The sequence below is a fragment of the Anolis sagrei genome, chromosome X (genome assembly GCF_037176765.1).
Source record: "Anolis sagrei isolate rAnoSag1 chromosome X, rAnoSag1.mat, whole genome shotgun sequence".
NCBI lineage: Eukaryota > Metazoa > Chordata > Lepidosauria > Squamata > Dactyloidae > Anolis > Anolis sagrei.
In genome coordinates, this window is record NC_090034.1 from 85,020,457 (window position 1) to 85,044,388 (window position 23,932).

The following is a 23,932-nucleotide window of genomic DNA, read 5'->3' on the forward strand; positions in this document are numbered from 1 at the left end:
ATGAAGTTTATGGAGTAGAACAACTACTTTCAAATTAAGTGCAATGAAGCAGGAAATAACACTTTCAAAATAGGAACAGATTTTTTTTAAAAAATGTTACATAGTGTTGTCATTATTATTATTATTATTATTATTATTACTGTTATTATTATTATTTCCCTACTTGTATCTCTTGACTGAGCGGCTCTCAACTTCAAATAAAAATCATAGAGTTGATCAGGATTAAGAGTTTACTTTGGGTAGAAGATCTGATTGCAGAGCTGAATCTATTCCTGAGTTTAGTCTGAAATTTGAAGGACTGATCCAAGGTTTGGAATCTCAAAGTGGTGAATCTGCTTTGGTTTTTAGTCTGAACGTTAAAGGAACTATCCCAAAACATGAACCCCTTTCCTTGTTTTCTTTCAGACGGAGAGTCCATTGGAGAAATCAGCAACTTCTCCTTCAGAGCCAGAGACTCCCAAAGTCCGGACCCCGCAGGAACGGCGTGAGTGGCCCCAATGGTTACATAATGGGGCATATGGGAATGGCAGCATCTATTTTGGGGCAGAGAGCAGTGCATCCAGTGATATAGATACCAAATCTTTCTTTAGATTATGGGCCCAGCACACTTCTGCTTCCAATTTCTTCTGAAGAGGTTCTTATGGCGGCACAGGGTCGCCTTTGTTTCCAACTGCTCCATATACAAGTGTTGATGCTTCTTCCCTTCCAGAGACCTCACAACGTCTGAGGATGCTTGCCATAGAGGCAGGCGTAACGTCAGGAGAGAATGCCTCTAGAACTTGGCCATATAGCCCTTAAAAACCTACAACAACCCAGTGATTCCGGCCATGAAAGCCTTCGACAATACATATTTATTTAACGTATTTGTATACCACCCTTCTCAGCCCTCAGGGGACTCAGGGAGGTTTACAAAGGCAACGATTGGCCATGTTCTAGAGGCATTCTCTCCTGACGTTTCGCTTGCATCTATGACAAGCATTCTCAGAGGTAGTGAGGAACTCACTACCACTGAGGATGCTTGCCATAGATGCAGGCGAAACGTCAGGAGAGAATGCCTCTAGAACTTGGCCATATAGCCCTTAAAAACCGACAACAACCCAGTGATTCTGGCCATGAAAGCCTTTGACAATACATATTTATTTAATGTATTTGTATACCGCCCTTCTCAGCCCTCAGGGGACTCAGGGTGGTTTACAATGCCAACGATTCGATGCCCCAAAATACCATAAAACATTTAAAAACATTAACGCATAATATAAAACCGTAACAAGAATATTAAAAACATAGATCATTTGCGTCTCTTAATAAAAAACATTGTCCCATTTCGTCGCCTAGTCGTTCCAATTCCTGTGTCTTTTACCTTGCATTTTCAAACGCTTGCTCAAACAACCAAGTCTTGACTCTTTTCCGAAATGTTAAGAGGGAGGGGGTCAATCTAATGTCCCCAGGAATTGTGTTCCATAGTTGAGGGGTCACCGCTGAGTAGGCCCTAGATTCAGCATGACTTGAATCTAATGTGCACCCCCATTTTGGTGAGGTCATGTAGCTCCAAAAGGTGAGTGTTAGATTCGAGTCAATAAGGCATGTACCTTTGCATGTGCCTCTGACTTGCCTTGTGCTTTCCTTTGCAGCCCCAAGCAACGATGTGCCTCGGTACTGTCGGGCCATGTTTGACTTTGAACCGGAGCATGAAGACGAGCTGCTCCTCCGCAAAGGGGACCTGATTCTCTTGCTGAACAAGGTGGGCTCTTGGGGGAAGAGGACAGGTTTGGAGAGGCCATAGGGTCTGATGGAGCCCCACTAAAAGTCCCCTCTGGAAGGGACACAGCTGCAGGACCAGGAATCATCCATCACATGGTTCGGAAGTGTGTCCCTTGGAACTCTCTTCCAGCTCCGATGGGATTCCTGCTGCTCTTGGAGAAGAGGGGAGGGATATGTTTCCTTTCCATCTGGGAAGGCACCCTTACCCTCTTTTGGAGCCCTCCTCTCCCCATTTCAGCATCTTCTCTTTTTCTTTTTGCAGGAGACTGTGGACCTAGGCTGGTGGGAAGGAGAGAGCCGGGGCAAGAAGGGCCTCTTCCCAGACAACTTTGTCATGCCACTGACCAACTTGGATCCTGAGGTAAGAAGTACTCAGATAGACAGGCATCCCGCTTCTTTCCAGGGACAAATAGGAGGCGGATGGGTCCTGGTTTTGGAGGCAGAGCAGGATTGGGGAGCCCGGAAGGACTCATATAGAGCAGTGTTTCTCAACCCTCCTAATGCCGCAACCCCTTAATATGGTTCCTCATGTTGTATTGACTCCCAACCATTAAATTATTTGTGTTGCTACTTCATAACTGTAATTTTGCTACTGTTACGAATCATAATATAAATATCTGATATGCAGGATGTATTTTCATTCACTGGACCAAATTCGGCACAAATACCCAATATGCCCAAATTTGAGTTCTGGCAAGGTTAGGGGGAGATTGATTTTGTCATTTGGGAGTTGTAGTTGCTGGGATTTATAGTTCATCTACAATCGAAGAGCATTCTGAACTCCACCAATGATGGAATTGAACCAAACTTGGCACACAGAACTTCCACGACCAACAGAAAAACTTGAAGGGCATTGACCTTGAGTTTGGGAGTTGTAGTTCACCTACATCCAGAGAGCACTGTGGACTCAAACAATGATTGATCTGGACCAAACTTGGCATGAATATACAATGTGAACACCAATGGAGTTTGGGGAAAATAGACCTTGCTGAGTTGTGGTTGCTGGAATTTATAGTTCACCTTCAATCAAAGAGCATTCTGAACCCTACCAATGATAGAATTGGGCCAAACTTCCCACACAGAACCCCCAGAACCAACAGAAAATACTAGAAGATCATTGACCTTGAGTTTGGGAGTTGTAGTTCACCTACATCCATAGAGCACTGTAGACTCAAACAATGATGGATCTGGACCAAACTTGGCAGAGATACTCAATATGTCCAAATGTGAACACTGGTGGAATTTGGGGGAAATCGACCTTCACATTTGGGAGTTGTAGTTGCTGGGATTTATAGTTCACCTACAATCAAAGAGCATTCTGAACCCCACCAATGATAGAATTGGGCCAAACTTCTGACACAGAATTCCCATGACCAACAGAAAATACTGTATTTTCTGATGGTCTTTGGGGACTCCTCTGACACCTCCTCCTGATCTCCCCAGGGGTCCTGACCCCCAGGTTGAGAAACACTGGGATAGAACTTTCCAAAATTTCCATCTTAGTTTTTAGACATGCATCCTTTCGCGACACAGTCTTGTGTGTCATTCTAGTGTGCCTTTCTTGCAATTGCTGTTGCGCCTCTCTTTATGTGAGAGCGGGTGCCATCTGAACCGGAGTGACTCAGCAGCCCTCTTCCTTCCTTCCTTCGCTCAAAGTCTCGTCTCTTTGCAGATCAGAAGTAAAGTGCCAGTGCGAAAGAAGGAGGCTGGTAAGTAACGAAACTCCACTTCTTTGTGAAAAAGAGTGGCAACCATTGCCGCCTTTCCTCCTGGAATGCTTTTCCCAATCAGAGGCCATATTGACCCATTTTTTAAGGAAACCAGAGCTTCTAAGTGGCTATTTTGAAGTAGAGTAGGCCCATTGACTAAAGTGGTGAGTACTTCACCTTGGTTGGAGGTACTATTGGACCGTTGGACCATGGCAGGCCTCGCTCTCCTTTTGATGAGGTTGGAGGAGGCATATAAAAGAGGCCGGGCTTAGCACAGCGGGTTAAACTACCAAGCTGCAGAAAATCTTGCCAATTGAAAGGTTGGCAGTTCAAGCCTGGGTTGGGGTGAGCTCCTGCCGTCAGCCCCACCTTCTGCTCACCTAGCAGATCGAAAACAGCAATGTGAGTAGATAAATAGATACCGCTTTAAGCAGGGAGGTAGTAAAAGGTGCCCATAAGGACATGCTGTTGGCTCAATTGAGAGGACGTCTACAGACAACAAAGCTCCTCGGCATGGAAGATGGAGTGACAGCACCTCCCCATGACTGGAGTCCAGCACAGCCTCCAGATGCTGGAAATGGGGAAAAGATAGGAAAGCCTTTACCTCTGTATACAATCTATATAAATAAAAATGTAATGTTCATTTGTGGGATTAACATAACTCAAAAACTACAGGATACCAAATTTGGACATAATGCACCTATCAGGCCAATGAGTGACCATCACTCATAAAAACACTGAAAAACATAGCAGAAGAGACTTAAAAAGTCAAAATTTTAAAAATACATTACAACACATGAACAACACCACACATATAGACGCAAACACACATATATACACATATACACAAATATATACACACACAAAATACATATACACAGACTGGGCCACAGCAATGTGTGGCAGGGGACAGCTAGTTTTGTATAGTGACATTGAATGTTTGCTGTATATGTGTTCTTACTCTCCTTGGGGAGATAGAGCGGAATATAAATAAATTATTATTATTATTATTATTAATAATAATAATAATAATTTGAATCCATTATTGACTGACACATAGGAAAATCTCATTGAGGCAGTGAGTCTATTAAATTAAAAAATATATTTTCCTGGTTTGAAAATGCTAATTCCTGTTTAATTGTGTGATCCTTACTTTGAGAGTAGTTGTTCTACGCCATATACAAGTGTTGATGCTTCTTCCCTTCCATGACGTGGCCATATACTGTATTGATTCGAGTCTCATGCGCAATCAAATCTATTTCCAAAACCCTGAAACCAAAATAAATATTTGCTGCCAAATGTAATTCATAACAGCTAAAAGTGCATTACAGTGGCTGCCTGATTATAATTCCATCTTCAAAACACAAAAGTGTTAGAACAGCACTTCCAGCAATGGAAAGGAAAACCTTGGAATGCATCTTTTATGTAGAATGAATCTACTTTAATTAGGTTGGTTCAATGTTATGGAGTCGTGGGGGCTGGAATTTTACAAGGCCTTGAGCCTTCTCTGCCAAAAAAGAGAGCTTTTGCACAATTAAAACTTGTGCGCCAGTTGCGCCCGTACCTTGGGAAGTCAGATCTGGCCACAGTGGTCCATGCTCTTGTTACATCCCGAATAGATTACTGCAACGCACTGTACGTGGGGTTGCCTTTGAAGCCTGTTCGGAAACTTCAATTAGTCCAACGGGCGGTGGCCAGATTACTCACTGAAGCATCATACAGGGAACATACCACCCCTCTGTTATGTCAGCTCCACTGGCTGCCGATCCAGTTCCGAGCACAATTCAAAGTGCTGGTTTTGACCTACAAAACCCTATACGGCTCCGGCCCAGTGTACCTGTCCGAACGCATCTCCTTCTACGTCCCACCTCGGAGTTTAAGATCTTCTGGGGAGGCCCTGCTCTCGGCCCCACCTCTATCACAAGTGAGATTGGTGGGGACGAGGAGCAGGGCTTTCTCGGTGGTGGCCCCTCGCCTGTGGAATTTGCTTCCTGGGGAAATTAGGTCATCAACATCCTTCCTCTCTTTTAGAAGGAAACTAAAAACATTGATACGGGACCAGGCCTTTGGGTAATCTGGCAGACAGACAAAGGACAATGACAACTAGAATTGGATAGGATTTGACAATGCGGAATGAACTACGGATTCTGAGCTTGGCGAACATTGATCATTAGATTGGTTTTTATTAATTGTGATGTATAACTGGATTGTTTTAATTGTTTTATAATTGTTGTTGATATATGTTTTATCTTATTATCTGTTTTGCTGGCATCGAATTGTGCCTTTTGTAAGCCGCCCTGAGTCCCCCCTCGGGGGTTGAGAAGGGCGGGGTAGAAATGCACGAAATAAATAAATAATAAATAAAGGATACTAATGACCAAACTACAAATCCCAGGATCAAATAGGATGGAGCCATGGCCATTAAATTAGAGAAGGCATCCCTCAAAGAGGACCTCCTGAAAAAGCTTCCCCGTTGGCTTTATTTATTTAATGGGTTGTTGTAGTTTTTTTCGGGCTATATGGCCATGTTCTAGAGGCATTCTCTCCTGACGTTTCGCCTGCATCTATGGCAAGCATCCTCAGAGGTAGTGAGGACCTCACTACCTCTGAGGATGCTTGCCATAGATGCAGGCGAAACATCAGGAGAGAATGCCTCTAGAACTTGGCTATATAGCCCGAAAAAACCTACAACAACCCAGTGATTCTGGCCATGAAAGCCTTCGACAATACATATTTATTTAATGTATTTGTGTACCGCCCTTCTCAGCCCTCAGGTGAATCAGGGCGGTTTACAATGGCAACGATTGGCCATGTTCTAGAGGCATTCTCTCCTGACGTTTCGCCTGCATCTATGGCAAGCATCACTCATAAAAACACTGAAAAACATAGCAGAAGAGACTTAAAAAGTCAAAATTTAAAAAATACATTACAACACATGAACAACACCACACATATAGACGCAAACACACATATATACACATATACACAAATATATACACACACAAAATACATATACACAGACTGGGCCACAGCAATGTGTGGCAGGGGACAGCTAGTTTTGTATAGCGACATTGAATGTTTGCTGTATATGTGTTCTATAATCTGCCCTTAGTCTCCTTGGGGAGATAGAGCGGAATATAAATAAAATATTATTATTATTATTATTATTATTATTATTAATAATAATAATAATAATAATAATTTGAATCCATTATTGACTGACACATAGGAAAATCTCATTGAGGCAGTGAGTCTATTAAATTAAAAAAAATATTTTCCTGGTTTGAAAATGCTAATTCCTGTTTAATTGTGTGATCCTTACTTTGAGAGTAGTTGTTCTACTCCAGAAACTTTGGTTTTGTGGCTGCCGCAAATGATGTTGAATTGGTTGGAAAACAATTGAAAAACTCTTGCAAAATGTCCCGCCCACAAAAACAAAGTTTTTGCAGTTTAATAAATTTCCCCATGTTATTATGATAGAACCAATTAGGAAATGACATTTATAACCCAGGAACAAAAAATCTGTTACATAGTGTTATTGATGAAGTAACTTTCAAGTCCATTTGTCCTTCTTAATGGCCCAAGAGAGAAGGACGACCTTTTGTTTGCACTGTGGAATTAGAGCACTTTGGTCCTGTTTTAACTGCCACGTGTGGTGGAATAAAATCACGCATAGTTCATGTCTTTACCAATCTGCACACTGTCTTGCTAGGGAAAAGATATGCCATGCAAATGATCAGTAAAGAATAAGGTGTTTACTCTTTGTTATACAGAGCAACATATATATAGTCATGAAAACAGTTGCTTTGACTCACACAATGTCTTTTGAGAGAGATTCATGTGCAGAAGCCAAGAAGCAAAAATATACCAAGTGTCATGGCAAGCTCCTGCACAGATAACTTAAACATGTAACTGTTGCCAAAACTCCCAGGCTCAGCTAGCCTCTGGGTGTGGCCCAACCAATCAGCATTTTTTCAGTTAAACATGCTCACCAACTGATTTTTACATGCTCCAACATCATGGTGATGTATTTGGATTTTGAAAGATATTTGAAATTATCTGCTACAGAGTTCTGGTTCCGTAGCGAACTACACATCCCACTAGAATTGTATTTCTTAATTACATTTCAATTTCTTCTTCTTTTTTGACAAAAACAAAGCAACCAAAGGAGCCAAAAAGCCCTGCCAAGGCAGCAAGGTGGAGATGAGAACCTTTGGAGACCTCCTCAAAGGTGAGCCTGGCTTTACTTTGCAGGCTGTAAGGAGGGAAGGAGAAGGGTCCTGGGGTTTGTTTTCCAGGTGCTTTTCTCACTAAATTCTTGCCTGGTTCATTGGCGGAGTGGTGCCCTTCCTTTTCCTGCCGTGGTTTTGGTGCTTGCTTCAGTTTGGAGAGGAGCAGATTGAGTGCCTCTAAAAAACAGAACAGTGTTTGCAAGATCCGGTTGTCGGGGAGTGCTGCAATGGCCCAAAACTCACTCGGAAACATGTCTTGTGTTTAATGGATGCTAAAAATGGAAACATGCTATGGGCAAGTCCTAGTCCTTTCCAAGCTTTAAAGAGAGGCCATGGCAAACCCAAGGAGAAGGCTGGAGTCAGCCTGAAGACACTGAACAACAAATAGCCTCCAGGTTTTCCCTGTTTGAAAAGGGTTGCTGTGAATTTTCCGGGCTGTATGGCCATGTTCCAGAAGCATTCTCTCCTGATGATTTAGATGAAGGGTTAGAAGGCAGGATCATCAAGTTTGCAGACGACATCAAATTGGGAGGGATAGCCAGTACTCCTGAGGACAGGAGCAGGATTCAAAATGATCTTGACATATTAGAGAGATGGGCCAAAACTAACAAAATGAAGTTCAACAGGGACAAATGCAAGATACTCCACTTTGGCAGGAAAAACGAAATGCAAAGATACAGAATGGGGGACAATGCCTGGCTCGAGAGCAGTACGTGTGAAAAAGATCTTGGAGTCCTCGTGGACAGCAAGTTAAACATGAGCCAACCATGTGATGTGGCGGCAAAAAAGCCAATGGGATTTTGGCCTGCATCAATAGGAGCATAGTGTCTAGGTCCAGGGAAGTCATGCTACCGCTCTATTCTGTTTTGGTTAGACCACACCTGGAATATTGTGTCCAATTCTGGGCACCACAATTCAAGAGAGATGTTGGCAAGCTGGAATGTGTCCAGAGGAGGGCGACTAAAATGATCAAGGGTCTGGAGAACAAGCCCTATGAGGAGCGGCTTAAGGAGCTGGGCATGTTTAGCCTGAAGAAGAGAAGGCTGAGAGGAGATATGATAGCCATGTATAAATATGTGAGAGGAAGCCACAGGGAGGAGGGAGCAAGCTTGTTTTCTGCTTCCTTGGAGACTAGGACGTGGAACAATGGCTTCAAACTACAAGAGAGGAGATTCCATCTGAACATGAGGAAGAACTTCCTGACTGTGAGAGCCGTTCAGCAGTGGAACTCTCTGCCCCGGAGTGTGGTGGAGGCTCCTTCTTTGGAAGTTTTTAAACAGAGGCTGGATGGCCATCTGTCAGGGGTGATTTGAATGCAGTATTCCTGCTTCTTGGCAGGGGGTTGGACTGGATGGCTCATGCGGTCTCTTCCAACTCTTTGATTCTATGATTCTATGATTCTATGACGTTTCACCCACATCTATGGCAGACATCCTCAGAAGTTGTGAGGTCTGTTGGAAACTAGGCAAGTAGGGTTTATATATCTCTGGAATGATGTCCAGTTTGAGGCAAGTGTGAATGTTGCAGTTGGCCACCTTGATTAGCATATGATGGCCCTTGCATCTTCAAAGCCTGGCTGGTTACTGCCCGGGGATCCTTTGTTGGGAGGTGTTAGCTGACCCTTGTCTGGAATTCCTGGTTTTTGAGTGTTGCTCTTTATTTACTGCCCTGATTTTAGATTTTTTAAAAAATATTGGTAAGCCAAAGCTTGTCTGGTGGAAGGCTGCCATTTGCCGCTGTTGGCTCTAAGCCTCTTGTGTAAGTGGCTTAATTTCCTAGAGAGTAGTATGCTGTTTTATACACACAGTCATTCAAGGCTGACCTGCTGAGCCTATAAGATCAAGATGGATTGGGTGCATTTGCGGTCTGGGCACACGGCTCTATTGATTTCCCACAAATGCTCTCTACATTTGGATATCATTGGCACGAAGACCAGAAAAACATACTTTCTTGGGCGATAAGTGACAATATGGGAGTAGAAGGAGGGACTGTGGGATTGCAAAACCCCAAAGATGTGGCTCTGGGCAGAACAGGAAATGCTGCAGAGAGGGAAATGTTCTGGGGATGGAAGGAGGCCAAAGAATGGTGGTTACCTTGGATGTGTGGATGTGGTTTCTGAAGGAGGCGTAGGGCAACTTTTGCACTCTTTGGATTCCCTGTAATAGTCCCAAAGGGTGCATCCGCACTATAGAATGAATGAATGAATGAATGAATGAATATATATATACACACACACACACACACACACACACACACATACATATTCGTTTGTGGGAGAAACAACTCAAAAACCACTAGACTAATTGACACAAACTTTTGACACAATACACCTAACAGTCCAACGAGTGTCCATTGCCCCTAAAACCATAAAAAAACCACACAAAAACCAGTGGAACAGACTTAACCCCCCCCCCAATACACCATATATACATATACACATATGCTCACATACATATATACACATGCACACATTCATACACACACACGTATATATGCACAAGCACACACAAATATACATATATATACACACACATATATATACACATGCACACATACATACACATATACATAAACACATGCAAACACAAATGCACATGCACACACATATACACATACATACATACATACACACAAATGCATATAGACAAGCACACACATATACACAATATACATACACACATATAAACACACAAATACACAAATTCACAAATATATACATATATACACAATTATACGCACACACATATACACAAACACACATATATATACACACATACACACACATATAAACACACACTCAACACATAAACACAGACGGGGCCACAGCAAGGCATTGTAGGGGATGGCTAGTAATATAATAATATACTTTTTTTATATTCCGCCTAGCTCCCCGAGGCAATACATAGACAGACAATACATAGACAGAGGCAAGGATTCCCTCTTTCATTTCTGGCATCTGGAGGCTGTGCTCAACTCAGCCATGGGGAGGTGCTGTTGACCCATTTTCTATGTTGAGGAGCCTATTGTCCATGGATGCCGGCCTGATCGAATTGCCGGCATGATTTCAGGGGTGTCTTTTACCTCCTCACCACAGCAGTATCTATTTATCTTCTCACATTGCTGTTTTGAAAGTCCTAGGTAAGCATAAACTAGGGCTGACAGCAAGAGCTCACCCCAAGCCATGGCTTGAACTGCCAATCTTCCAATTGGCAAGATTTTCTGTAGCTGGCAGTTCAATCCATTGCACTAACCACATTGAACTGCCATGGATTCAATGTAGGGAACCCTGAGAGTTGTAGTTTGCCCTCTTGGGAAGACACAACCAAAGACGTTGTCAAACTGCAGCTCCCATGATCCATAACATTGAGCCATGGCAGTTCAAGTAGTGTCAAATTGCATTCATTCTGCAGTGCGGATGCACCCTTTGGGAAGCCAGAATGGCTCCCTCCTTGGTGTCCTTCTGGCAGCAATCATAGAATCATACAACTGGAAGAGACCTCGTGGGCCATCCAGTCCAACCCCCTGCCAAGAAGCAGGACAATCACGTTCAAAGCATCCCCAATAGATGGCCATCCACTCTCTGTTTAAAAGCCTCCATAGAAGGAGCCTCCAGCACACTTTGGGGCAGAGAGTTCCACTGCTGAACAGCTATCAGGGACAGAAAGTTCTTCCTAATATTCAGGTGGAATCTCCTTTCCTGTAGTTTGAAGCCATTGCTCCGCGTCCTAGTCTCCTGGGCAGCAGAAAACAAGCTTGCTCCCTTCTCCCTGTGACTTCCACTCACATATTTATACATGGATATCATATCTCCTCTCAGCCTTCTCTTCTTCAGGCTAAACATGCCCAGCTCCTTAAGCCGCTCCTCATAGGGCTTGTTCTCTAGACCCTTGATCATTTTAGTTGCCCTCCTCTGGACACATTCCAGCTTGTCAATATCTCTCTTCAATTGTGGTGGCCAAAGCTGGACACAGTATTCCAGTCTGAAGCCTTTTTTATTCATACAGGGTTGATTTTTAGTTTTGAATACGTTTTAATGAATTTTAACAGAATTTTTAAAAATACCCATTATATTTAATTCTGTTTTGTCATTTGTATACTTGTATATTTTAAATTACATTGCAGTGCTTTTAGTGTAAGCTGCTTTTAGTTGTCGTATGGAGAGCAAAAGCAGGGTGTAAATAAACAAAATAATAATAATAATAATAATAATAATAATAATAATGTGCCAATCTGCATCAATTCCCCAATATAATGATGCACCTGAAGTCATTCTGCTTTGCTTTACAGACTCTAAGGAGCAGAAGAAAATGGAGACACCCAAAGCGAGTCCCTTCCCAGCCAAGAAGGCGGCCCCTCCACCACCCCCTATTCCGGCCAAGGCCAAGCCGGCCTCCGCCGTGCCCCAAAAGTAAGTCTGGAAGGGGATGCATGGGGCACAGAGAGTGCTCATTGCGGTACCTCTGGTGAGCCACACCCATCATCGCTCAGCAGAACAACCAAGGCATGATGGGCGATGCCCTGTGGAGGCACGTCCTGCTTCAGGAGCTCCTTGATATATGAGAAGTAATTTGATTCTAAATGGTGGAAGGAAATGAGTAAAGGCTACTACAAAATTAAAGATATGTATGATTTAAATGGTCAGTTAATTCCCATGGGCAAGATAATATAAAAGGTAAGAAATAAGTAAAGGTTTATTGTCAAAGGCTTTCATGGCTGGAATCACTAGGTTCTTGTGGGTTTTTTTCGGGCTATAGGGCCATGTTCTAGAGGCATTTCTCCTGACGTTTCACCTGCATCTATGGCAAGCATCCTCAGAGGTAGTGAGGTCTGTTGGAAATAGGACAATGGGTTTATATATCTGTGGAATGGCTGGGGTGGGGCAAAGAGCTCTTCTCTGCTGGAGCTAGGTGTGAATGTTTCAACTGACCACCTTCATTAGCATTTGAAGGCCTGGCTGAGCCTGGGAAAATCTTTTGTTTCTTCTTGACATTAAGTCTAGTCGTGTCTGACTCTGGGGGGTGATGCTCATCTCCATTTCAAAGGTGAAGAGCCAGTGTTGTCCATAGACACCTCCAAGGTCATGTGTCCAGCATGACTGCATGGAGCGCCATTATTTTCCCATTGGAGAAAATAACTAACTGCCAAGTTGACAGAAGCTGAGGCTAACAGCGGGAGCTCACCCCGCTCCCTGGATGTGAACTGCTGACCTTTCGGTCAGCAAGTTCAGTAGCTCAGCAGCTGTTAGGAATTGTGGGATTTGAAGACCAAAACATCCAGAGGGCCGAAGTTTTCCCATGACTGGTTTAGATGGAATGGATAAAAATTGGCAAAGCCTATGTAAGAAAATTGTGCCCATGGTTAAAGATATCAAGAAAATACGTTGTCTGGGTGATGGGTGGTGAGGATGGAAGGATTTTAACAATGAAAAATTAATAACAAATGTTATTGGGGGGGGGGGCTCCTTGCCATCCCCTCATTTCAACTCTGGTGATGTTCCAGGTCCTCCAATGCCCCTGTTTCCTTTCCTGCCACCCTTGTGGGGAAGGCCAAAGCCAAAGGGACAGGTAAGTGTCTTCTTGCTGCATTTATCCCCATTTTCCTGCCCCCTTTTGGGGCAGGATATCTCCTTCCTTGGCTCAACGGGGGCCAAACATGTCCTGGTTTGCACTGCAGGGCTCTTAGGTTAGTTCTCTTACAAAAGGAAGCCTTCCTCACATGGGAACCTGCTTATGTTCATCTCTTTGCAGAAACCGACACTTTGGATGCAGTTGTGACTCCTGGGGCCAAACTGACCCATCCCACAGCCAACCGCCCCAAGATGCCCGGCAAGAGGCCTCCCAACCAGTTGGTGAGTCTTTCTGGCCCTTCGTTGGCCCCAATGGATGCAAACATACAAGACATCATGTGGTTCAGACAGATAAAGAGGAAGGAATTGGGGCTTTAAAGCCTGAGAGAGTGATGGATAGTTCTTTCAATGAGGGAAATGAGGGAATGTCAGAGCAAGATTCTGTCTGTGAGACGGAGTTTGAGAGTGGAACTGTTCTGGGAGTTCAGCAGACAGGGAGAGGATCTTTTGCCCACAAGGAGCTTAGCAATCCCTGGTAAAGACATGGCAGACCAAGATAGCTCGTTTGAGGGAACAGCTGGGTTAGACAGGGATATCAGGCTGGATCTGAGGGAGAAAAACATCAGGCGCAGGAAAGAATCCGTAAGAAAAAAGTACAGAGAAAATTTCACAAGCCACAACCTCAAGGTCAAAGAAATGCCTTCATGTTTTGCAGCCCTTAAATTAGAGAGCGTCTCATTGAGAGTTCAGATCAGGCAACACTGCTTAATAGTAAGGATATCCTGTTTCCAGTCCTGTTTCCAGTTCAAGTTCCTGGGAGTTTTGATTCAGGTTTTAAGAAATTATGATAGCCATGGTTTTTCTGGATTCATGTTCATGTTTTGATTCTTGTTTCCTCGGATTATGCTCATGTTATGATTGTTTTCCTGTACCATTTGGATTATTGCCTTGGAAGTGTTTCACTCCTCACCAGCTTGGTTGAGTTTTTACATATTGATTACCTTTGGTGATTGATTACCTGTTGGATTTTGCCTTTCTTATTCCTTTTTGGTGTTTTTTATTTTTATTTTTATATGTACTCTCTTCAATAAACTATTTTGCTACTGCTTTTGGATTCTTGGTTGGTGTTAAGGACAAGGTGAACTGTAACACATATAATATTCCAGTGTCTATACTTCCTCCGGGCCCAAGGTAGTGTCAACTGATGCAACCTCTTTTGTGTTGTCGGTTGCAGGTTGAGAAAGGAGCTGTTCACCCCTTGAACCCGGCAGAAAACCCCCAAAACCCTGAACAGGTGAGATGCGGGTTGGGAAGCCTTTTGATACAGGTAAACCCCTGTGGCTTTGCATCTCCAGGGCTTCCCTTCAGAGGGGCTTTGGGCTACATCTCCTCCACAATCTCCCCATCATCTGTCTCCTGCTTCCATGGTTCTTGCAGCGGTCCCCCCATCCAGTGTCTGAAACCCTTCCAATTGAGGAATCATTGACATCTGTGGACGACTTCAAGGCTGAGCTCCAGTCACTGAGGGGCCTCATGGACCTGATGCAAACCCAGCATCGGTGAGTCTGAGGGACACCCCATCCCCCAAAACCAAGAGCCAGGAAATAAATATAAATACAAGTATATCAAAGTATTTATGCATGCTTGTCTGTACCACAAAGGCTGTCACTAGATGAAGTGTCCCTCCATGATGCCACTGAACTGGCTGTCGTTGGGTGAAGTGTCCCTCTACGGATCACTGAATTGGATTTCACTAGGTGAAGTGGCCCTCTATGAGTTGCTGAATTAGCTGTCGCCAAGCGAAGTGGGCCTCCACGATATCATGGGATGGGCTGTCGTTAGGTGAAGTGGCCTTCCATGATGTCATTGAACTGGCTGTTGCTAGATGAAGTGGCCCTCTGTGATGTCAAAGTTGTTGCCAATCTATATACTGCAACCCCCTTTCTCCTCCTTCTCTTTCTCTTCTTTCTCTTGTAGGAAAGAAATGGAAGAGTTGAAGGCAGAGATGAGCCAAGAACAGGCCAAAAGGGAAGCTCTGCAGGTAAGAGAAGCTGAATGGTGGCTGTTGCCCATTTTTTTTGGGGGGGGGGGGAGGTGGCAATTGACACTGGGTTTTTTGGGGGGGGAAGCTGTACAGGATTTAATGTATTTTAATATTATATGTTTAAAGGGTTATTTTTTAAAAAAATATCTTATGTTAATGCATTTACTTTGCTTTAATTTGCATGGTGTCATATTGATTATTAGTCAGCCTATGTCCAAATGTCAGAAGAAAGAGGGAATAAAAAGAAATGTGGTATTTCTTTGATTCTAAGATGCTTTCCTCCATATAAACACCTCTAAAAGTTGTGTGTGCCTTAGAATCCTACACACATCTGTACATACATATGCACCCATACACACACACACACATGTAAACATACGTACACACATGCATACATACACACATATACATATATATATGTACACACATTTATTTATTTATTTACAACATTTATATGCTGCCCTTCTCGCCCCAAAGGGGACTCAGAGCAGCTTACAAGTTACATATATACATACAATATTATTAGCATAGCACCATATCAGTATTGTATATTACTATATTGTACTATACAATTAAACTATAATATTATTAGTAATATTACATGTAATATAAAATATATAATTATAATATCGTATTATTACATTTACACACATATACACACATAAACATGCATGCACACATATATACACAAATATACATACATACTAATGTATACACACATATACAGGCATACATACACACATAAACATACATACACACATACATACTGTACATATATATACATGTGTACAACATTTACACACATAAACATGGATACACACAAAGATACACACATTCACATGCATACATACTGACGTATACACACATATACATACATATATATATACACACACATATACATGCATACCGGGGGCCCCGGTGGCGCAGTGGATTAAAGCACTGAGCTGCTGAGCTTGTTGACCAAAAGGTCGCAGGTTCGATTCCAGGGAGCGGCGTGAGCTTCCGCTGTCAGCCGTAGCTCCTGCCAACCTAGCAGTTCGTAAACATGCAAATGTGAGTAGATCAATAGGTACCGCTCCGGCGGGAAGATAATGGCGCTCCATGCGGTCATGCTGGCCACATGACCTTGGAGGTGTCTATGGACAATGCTGGCTCTTCAGCTTAGAAATGGAGATGAGCAACACACCCCAGAGTCAGACATGACTGGACTTAATGTCAGGGGACAACCTTTATCTTTACCTATACATGCATATATACAGACATATATAGTACATATGCATACACACATGCATATATACATACATACACCTGCTGTATTTGCTTTTCTTGCAGGCTGACATTGAGCACTTGAGACAAGTGCTGGCCATTCCAGGGCTGATGTACCAAGCATCTAAGAAGCCCAGCCCTGCTCTGAATCTGGATCTGGCGGATCCCCAGGGCTCGCCATTCACTCAGCATTCATTCATGGTTCCCACCAAGGACTGACCCAGTTGGGCAAAGATACCTTCATTTCCTGGACCAGGTTGGATTTGAGGAGGGGCAGGAGCAAGAAGACCACAGTGGTCCATAGACATTCAAGGCCAATGGCACTTTCTTGGGTCCTTTGGGAGTCACAAGTGGAAGGCTCCTTCCTCCAAGAGGGTCTCCTGGACTCAACTCTCAAGTCTCCATGGCATCTGGACTGAGGCTGAGATAGGAAAAAGACCATCATAGGAAGCTGGGGAGATACATCTCCATGTTAAGCTCCTGCAGCTCCTCCCCGTTGGAAACTCTTGGACAGAAACCCATTGTTAGCCCCATGAAACGAATAGAATTTGTCCATCTGATCATGTAGTAGGCCTACTCTAATCAAGATGACTCAGATCCCAAAAAACCCAAGGTTTCCTTAAAAAGGATCCTTACATACTGGTCCAGGTGAGGAGTTCAGCTTAGCTCCTGCAGCACCTCCCAGTAGGAAGACCCATTTAGTCCTCATTAGAATAGGCCCATTGACTACCTTGAATGTTCCTTTGTGTGGAGTGGGTTTACTCTAATTAATGCTACCCACACCCCAAAACCCAAGGTTTCCTTAAGGAGGATCCTTGCAGAACAACATGAGAAGCTGAGGAGGCATGTCTTTATATAAAGCTCAGCTTAACTCCTGAAGCACTTCCCAATTGGAAACCCTTGGCCAGAGACCCATTGTTAGTCCTCACTGGAGTATGTCCATTGAATACATTGAATTTGGCCATGTGTCAGTTCAGTGGATCTAATCAATACGATCCCAGGTCTCCTACAGGAGGAGCCTTATGCAATGATGATCCACTTTCTTTGTGGGAAGGAAGTTCATCCTATGCTTCTCTCTTTTTTAGTCTTGTAACCAAAGTCAGTCATTCTTTTGACTTATTCTTTTAAGGTGACACTTTTTAACTTAAGAATAAAAAAACCCAATATATATATATATATGTGAATCTGTCATTTATATTTCATCCAACTGGTGGGGAAACGTTGCACAACGGTCAGGATCACAGAGAGATTTTGGTGTCTGTGGAAATCAGGAGATCCCATCTTGATACTGATTTCTCCTCCTCTGTGACTCCACTTTAATGCCTTAGTGACATCCTATAGATTGTATTGTTGATTAGCTGGAATCACTGGGATTTGTGTAGTTTCCAGGCGATATGGCCATGTTCTAGATCAGTGGTTCTCAACCTGTGGGTCCACAGATGTTTTGGCCTTCAACTCCCAGACATCATAACAGCTGGTAAACTGGCTGGGATTTCTGGGAGTTGTAGGCCAAAACACCTGGGGACCCACAGGTTGAGAACCCCTGTTCTAGATGTTTCTCCTGCATCTGTGGCTGGCATCTTCAGAAGATCTGATGGCAGTCAAGCAAGTGGAGTATATATACGAGGGGCATTCATTCATTAAAGATTTCCCTTGACCCACTTCCTGTGGACTTAGAGCAATGAAACTTGGCACAGTTATTATTTCTTCTCTCCATAGGTGCCACCTAGGGACACACACTTCTCCCATCTTTTTAAGCAACTGTAAACACTTTGCTTGTAGAAGTCAACAAAAGCTACGTTAGAATGATAGAATTGGAAGAGACCTTGTGGGCCATCCAGTCCAACCCCCTACCAAGAAGCAGGAAAATCGCATTCAAAGCACCCCCGACAGATGGCCATCCAGCCTCTGTTTAAAAGCCTCCAAAGAAGGAGCCTCCACCACACTTCAGGGCAGAGAGTTCCTCTGCTGAACAGCTCTCACAGTCAGGAAGTTCTTCCTAATGTTCAGATGGAACCTCCTTTCTTGGAGTTTGAACCCATTGTTCCATGTCCAACTCTCCAGGGCAGCAGAAAACCAGCTTGCTCCCTCCTCCCTATGACTTCCCCTCACATTGCTATCATGCTTCCTCTCAGCCTTCTCTTCTTCAGACTGAACGTGCCCAGTTCTTTAAACCACTCCTCATAGGGCTTGTTCTCCAGATCCTTGATCATTTTAGTCGCCCTCCTCTGGACACATTCCAGCTTGTCAATATCTCTCTTCTAGGCTTGGGTAACCACGGAAAAATTTGGTTCTAAACTCGTTTTGTTTTTAGAGGGCCCTTGCGTTTTGTTTTTTTTAATAATTCCAAAATTTTCCTTTTAAAAATTTCGAAATATACGAAATTTTGTAAAATTATGAATCGATTCGTTAATGGCGGACGCGATTGCACAATATGCTAAAAAAACCTCCAAATGGGACAGGGGGAACTTCTGAAGCTTCCCTCTCCCTCTGTTGTTGACTGTTGGTATGATAAAACAAACAACAACTATAAAACTTGCACCAGACATGCGAAAATAATTACGAAATAATTACGAAATAAATTGAAAAAATTGTTTCGAATCTAATTTACTCCTCACACTATTCCTGCATGGCTCAATATTGGATCGGAAGCTAATTTAAATACGAATTAATAACGAATTACGAAATTAACGAACGAAACCACCCAAGCCTACTCTCTTCAACTGTGGTGCCCAGAATTGGACACAGTATTCCAGGTGTGGCCTGTTGTGACTTTGGAAACCAGAGTCCCATCATTTGAAAAATGCTTGCCCTTCAAAAATAACTCCATTGTTGGAAAGAGGTGGTGCGAGGTCGGGTAAATAAGGGGGATGCATTAGAATTTCAGAGTCGTAGGGGAATGCTTCCATTTGGTCAACAGGTGAGTTGTGAACTGGTGCATTGTCTTGCAGAAGACGGACACCTTTCATGAGCATGCCACATTGTCTCTTAGTTTTGATGGCCTCTCGCAATTTCCGCAGCAGTGAAACATAGTATGCCTGAGTGATCGTGGTCCCCTTTGCTAGGAAATGCATCAATACTACTCGTGCCGGTCCCAAAATACTGTGAGCATGACCTTGCCTGCCGAGAGTTGGGCACGTGCCTTCTTTGGAGCTGGTAAGTCATGATGCTTCCATTGCACCAACTGGACTTTAGACTCAGAATCATAGTGATGGACCCAGATTTCATCCTGTGTGATCAGTCTGTTGAAAAAGTCCTCCTGGTTCCCATGGCACATCGTCAATAGAGCCTGAGAGCATTCAACTAGCTCCTGCTTCTGGAAAGGGGTAGCAACCGAGGGGCCCTGCCAGCAGATACCTTATGCATGTGAAGATGGTATTGGATGATTTTTTTCCACGAACCCCACACTAATCTTGACATTTTGGGATAGGTGGTAAATGGTTACATGGCGTTTTCCAAAATGGTGACCTCCACTTACAGGATGGTGTGTTCTATCAATAGCAGAGTGGGGTCACCCTGGAATTGGAGCTGTTTCCATCTAAGTCTGACCACATTTGAATGGATGGCGCAATGGGTTAAACCAGGGGTCCTCAAACTTTTTAAACAGAGGGCCAGGTCATAGTCCCTCAAACTGTTGGAGGGCTGGATTATAATTTGAAAAAAAACAAACCATTAACGAATTCCTATGCACACTGCACATATCTTATTTTTATTGCAAAAAACACTTAAAAACAATACGATTAAAATGAAGAACAATTTTAACAAATATAAACTTATTAGTATTTCAATGGGAAGTATGGACCTGCTTTTTTGGCTGATGAGATAGGATTGTTGTTGTTTGCTTTCAAGTTGTTTCAGACTTAGGTTGACCCTGAGTGAGGGCTGAGTAAATAACCTTGGAAGGCCATATCCAGCCCCCGGGCCTTAGTTTGAGGATCCCTGGGTTAAACCCTTGTGCCAGCAGGACTGAAGACCGACAGGTCGCAGGTTCCAATCCGGGGAGAGCGCGGATGAGCTCCCTCTGTCAGTTCCAGCTCCCCATGCGGAGACATGAGAGAAGCCTCTTGTAAGGATGGTAAAACATCAAAACATCCAGGTGTCCCCTGGGCAACGTCCTTGCAGACGGCCAATTCTCTCACACCAGAAGCGACTTGCAGTTTCTGAATCACTCCTAACACAGAAAAAAAGGCACCTGTACAATCAAGACCGTTATCAGTTCTGGGTTGTAAATTGGTACGTAACCTATTGACTTTTATCATTACACACGTGCGGTTTCAGCATCCTATGACAAATATAAGTGGGTCAGGGGGAATATTTAATGAATGCCCCTCATACCTGTGGAACGTCCAGGGTGAGAAAAAGAACAATTGTTTGTTAAACAGGTGTAAAGGGAGCAATTAGCAAGCTAGATTTGCATGTGTTGAGTGGGATCCACCCATTAGCATGTTTTTAAGAGATCTGCATAGAAGTAGCCTTGCCTTCGTTCCTTTTTGAATTGTTTGCTGCCTGGAGACATCCTTATCCCGGGTGATGTTCACTAGGCCTTGATTGCTTGCTGCTTGGAGGCCTCCTGTGTCTGGACGGTGTTCATTAGTTACTATTTTTCAATACTGATAGCCAAATTTTGTTCATTTTCATTGTTTCTTCCTTTTTGTTGCAATTGTCCATGTGTTTGTGGCTTCTTTGTGTAGTCTGACATGGTGGTTGTTAGAGTGGTCCAGTATTTCTGTGTTCTCAAATAATATTATGTGCCCAGCTTTGTTTATCATGTGTCCTGCTATTGCTGATTTTCTGGTTGAATTAGTCTGCTGTGTCTTTTGTGTTCTTTGATTTGTGTCTGGTCAATTCTGTGTTTGGTGGTCCTGTTGTAATAATAATAATAATAATAATAATAATAATAATAATAATAATATAGATCTTGTTTGCTGTGACATACTGTGCTTTTGTGTCAATAATAATAATAATAATAATAATAATAATAATAATAATAATACACTATTTATATTCTGCCCCTCTCCCCTAGGGGACTCAGAGCGGATTATAGCATTCAGATACATAGGCAAACATTCAATGCCTTTACAATCATATACAATGAGACACACAAACACAAACAAAGGCAGAGGCTTCTCCTTTCATTTCCAGCTTCTGGAGAGGGTGCTCATCTCTGGCTCTAGGGAGGTGCTTTCTCCATTTTCAAGCTGAGAAGCCTGCAGTGTCTCCTTCTGGCTGTGTGGCCGGCACAATTGTTTGGAGGGTCTCCATGCCTTTCCCCAGTGAAACAATACCTCTTTATCTATTCACATTTGCATGTTTTTGAACTGCTAGGTTGGCAGGAGCTGGAGCTGACAGACAGGAGCTCACCCTGTCTTACAGATTCAAACTGCCAGCCTTCAGGTCAGCCGTTCAGCCAACCTTCAGGTCAGCAGTTCAGCAGCACAAGGGTTTAACCCTTTGTGCCACTGCTTAGACTTATTTACTGCCGCACAGTATGCAGTAAACTCCTGCAGCATTTAGAGGATCCTTTTATCCTTGCTGAATGTAGCATTTGTTGAATTTTCTTAGTGGGTCTGTAGATAAGTTTGTAGGTTATGTTTCCTCATCAGTTTCCCTATACTGTCAGTGTTCTTTTGATGTATGGGAAGAACACTTTCCCTCTAGGTGGCTGTTTATCTTTATTTCCGTGGCTTGTTCTTAATGTTGCAGCTCTTCTGATGCCTGTAATAGAGTAACCTTTTGCCTGTAGAGCTCAGTTTAGGTGATTCAGTTTAAGGATTCTTCTTCTGGAAGGGATGTTTACAAGGTGCGTTTATGAATCTTGGCAAGCTTCCCCATATATTGCAGTCAGAGGCACCCTCAAAGGGTTGGGTTTGCACTGTGCAAGCATGGTTTAGAAATCTACGCAAGCATTTCCTTCCTTCCCTCCATAAAAGGTGCTCTGGGGTACGAAGAAGGGAAGGCCTTTTGCCGCACTGACAAAAAGATAAACTCCTCGGTCCTGCAGCGCCACTGTTTGTCTTCTTTCACAATGGAAAACAGCTGAGACAATCAGAGGTTTCATCCGGGGCAGGGAGGGCCCTTGCATTAAAGTCACTTGGCTGAAATGGGGCAAAAGGAGGGCAATGCCTCCACATATAAGTCTTCTTGCTGTCATGTCTTCCTTCAGTCCACAAATTCCTAGCATTGCGGAAAGAGGGGCCCTTGAAAATCGTGGCCTCCTTTGTTGAGTTTGCATCCCCGAAGGGTTGCTTTGGCTGCCCCTTTTCTCTGGATGCTCCGACTCTTGACTTCTCAAAGGCCCAGTGGAAATTTTCATTTTCATTTTTGCAAACTGCCATAAGCTTTGTGGAACCTATGAGAATATATGAAAAAGTATTCTACACTATGTAACCAAATTTAAAAAATGTTCTGATCCTGTTTGAAAGTGTTATTTTCTGTTTAATTTTGCGGTACTTACTTTTTTTTCGTGTCAGGACAACTTGAGAAACTGCAAGTCGCTTCTGGTGTGAGAGAATAGGCCGTCTGCAAGAACGTTGCCCAGGGGACTCCTGGATTCTCCGACCCACTTCTATTTATAATAGGATGCTGAAACCGTGTGTGTGTGATCATATAAGTCTCAATAGGTTATGTACCAATTTACAACCCAGAACTGATAACGGTCTTGATTGTACAGGTGCTTTTTTTTTACATGTCAGGAGCGACTTCAGAAACTGCAAATCATTTCTGGTGTGAGAGAATTGGCTGTCTGCAAGGACATTGCCCAGGGGACGCCCGGATATTTTGATGTTTTACCATCCTTATGGGAGGCTTCTCTCATGTCTCCACATGGGGAGCTGGAGCTGACAGAGGGAGCTCATCCGTGCTCTCCCCGGATTCGAACCTGCGACCTGTCAGTCTTCAGTCCTGGCAGCACAAGGGTTTAACCCATTGTGCCACCGGGGGCTTCAGTACTTACTTTGAAAGTAGTTGTTATCTTTCAGAAACTTCATTTTTGTGACTGCCACAAATTAATTTGAATTGGTTGAGGCTCAATGAGATATTCATTGAACAACTAAAGCAAAAATGTGCTGCAGGATGTCCCTCCCACAAAAACAAAGTTTTTGCAGTTCAATAATTTTTTCTATGTTTTCATGATGGAAACAATTAGGAAATGACATGTATAACTCAGGAACAAAAAAAGTGTTTCATAGTGCTATAGCAACAACACCACACTGATGCGTAGGATGTGCTGCCAGCTGCAGAGACTGATTTTAAGCACCAGGTGGTGCCACCTCCATGCTGCTTAAAGAACCAATTTTTTCCTCCATCCTAACTACCATCTATCTATCTATCTATCTATCTATCTATCTATCTATCT

At 43.2% G+C, this 23,932-nt stretch overlaps 1 protein-coding gene across 1 annotated transcript in view; it reads left to right on the forward strand.

Moving 5' to 3' along the window:
* SH3D21 (SH3 domain containing 21) overlaps positions 1-17,435 on the forward strand; it is a 34,509-nt gene extending 17,074 nt beyond the window's left edge. The window contains 12 exon segments of the mRNA XM_060784401.2: positions 406-484; positions 1,632-1,741; positions 2,024-2,122; positions 3,434-3,470; positions 7,624-7,701; positions 11,990-12,110; positions 13,202-13,266; positions 13,450-13,550; positions 14,503-14,562; positions 14,706-14,827; positions 15,246-15,309; positions 16,645-17,435. Of these exon segments, the coding sequence (XP_060640384.2) occupies positions 406-484; positions 1,632-1,741; positions 2,024-2,122; positions 3,434-3,470; positions 7,624-7,701; positions 11,990-12,110; positions 13,202-13,266; positions 13,450-13,550; positions 14,503-14,562; positions 14,706-14,827; positions 15,246-15,309; positions 16,645-16,797 (1,089 nt within the window). The 3' untranslated portion in view covers positions 16,798-17,435.
* The last annotated feature ends 6,497 nt before the right edge of the window (positions 17,436-23,932 follow it).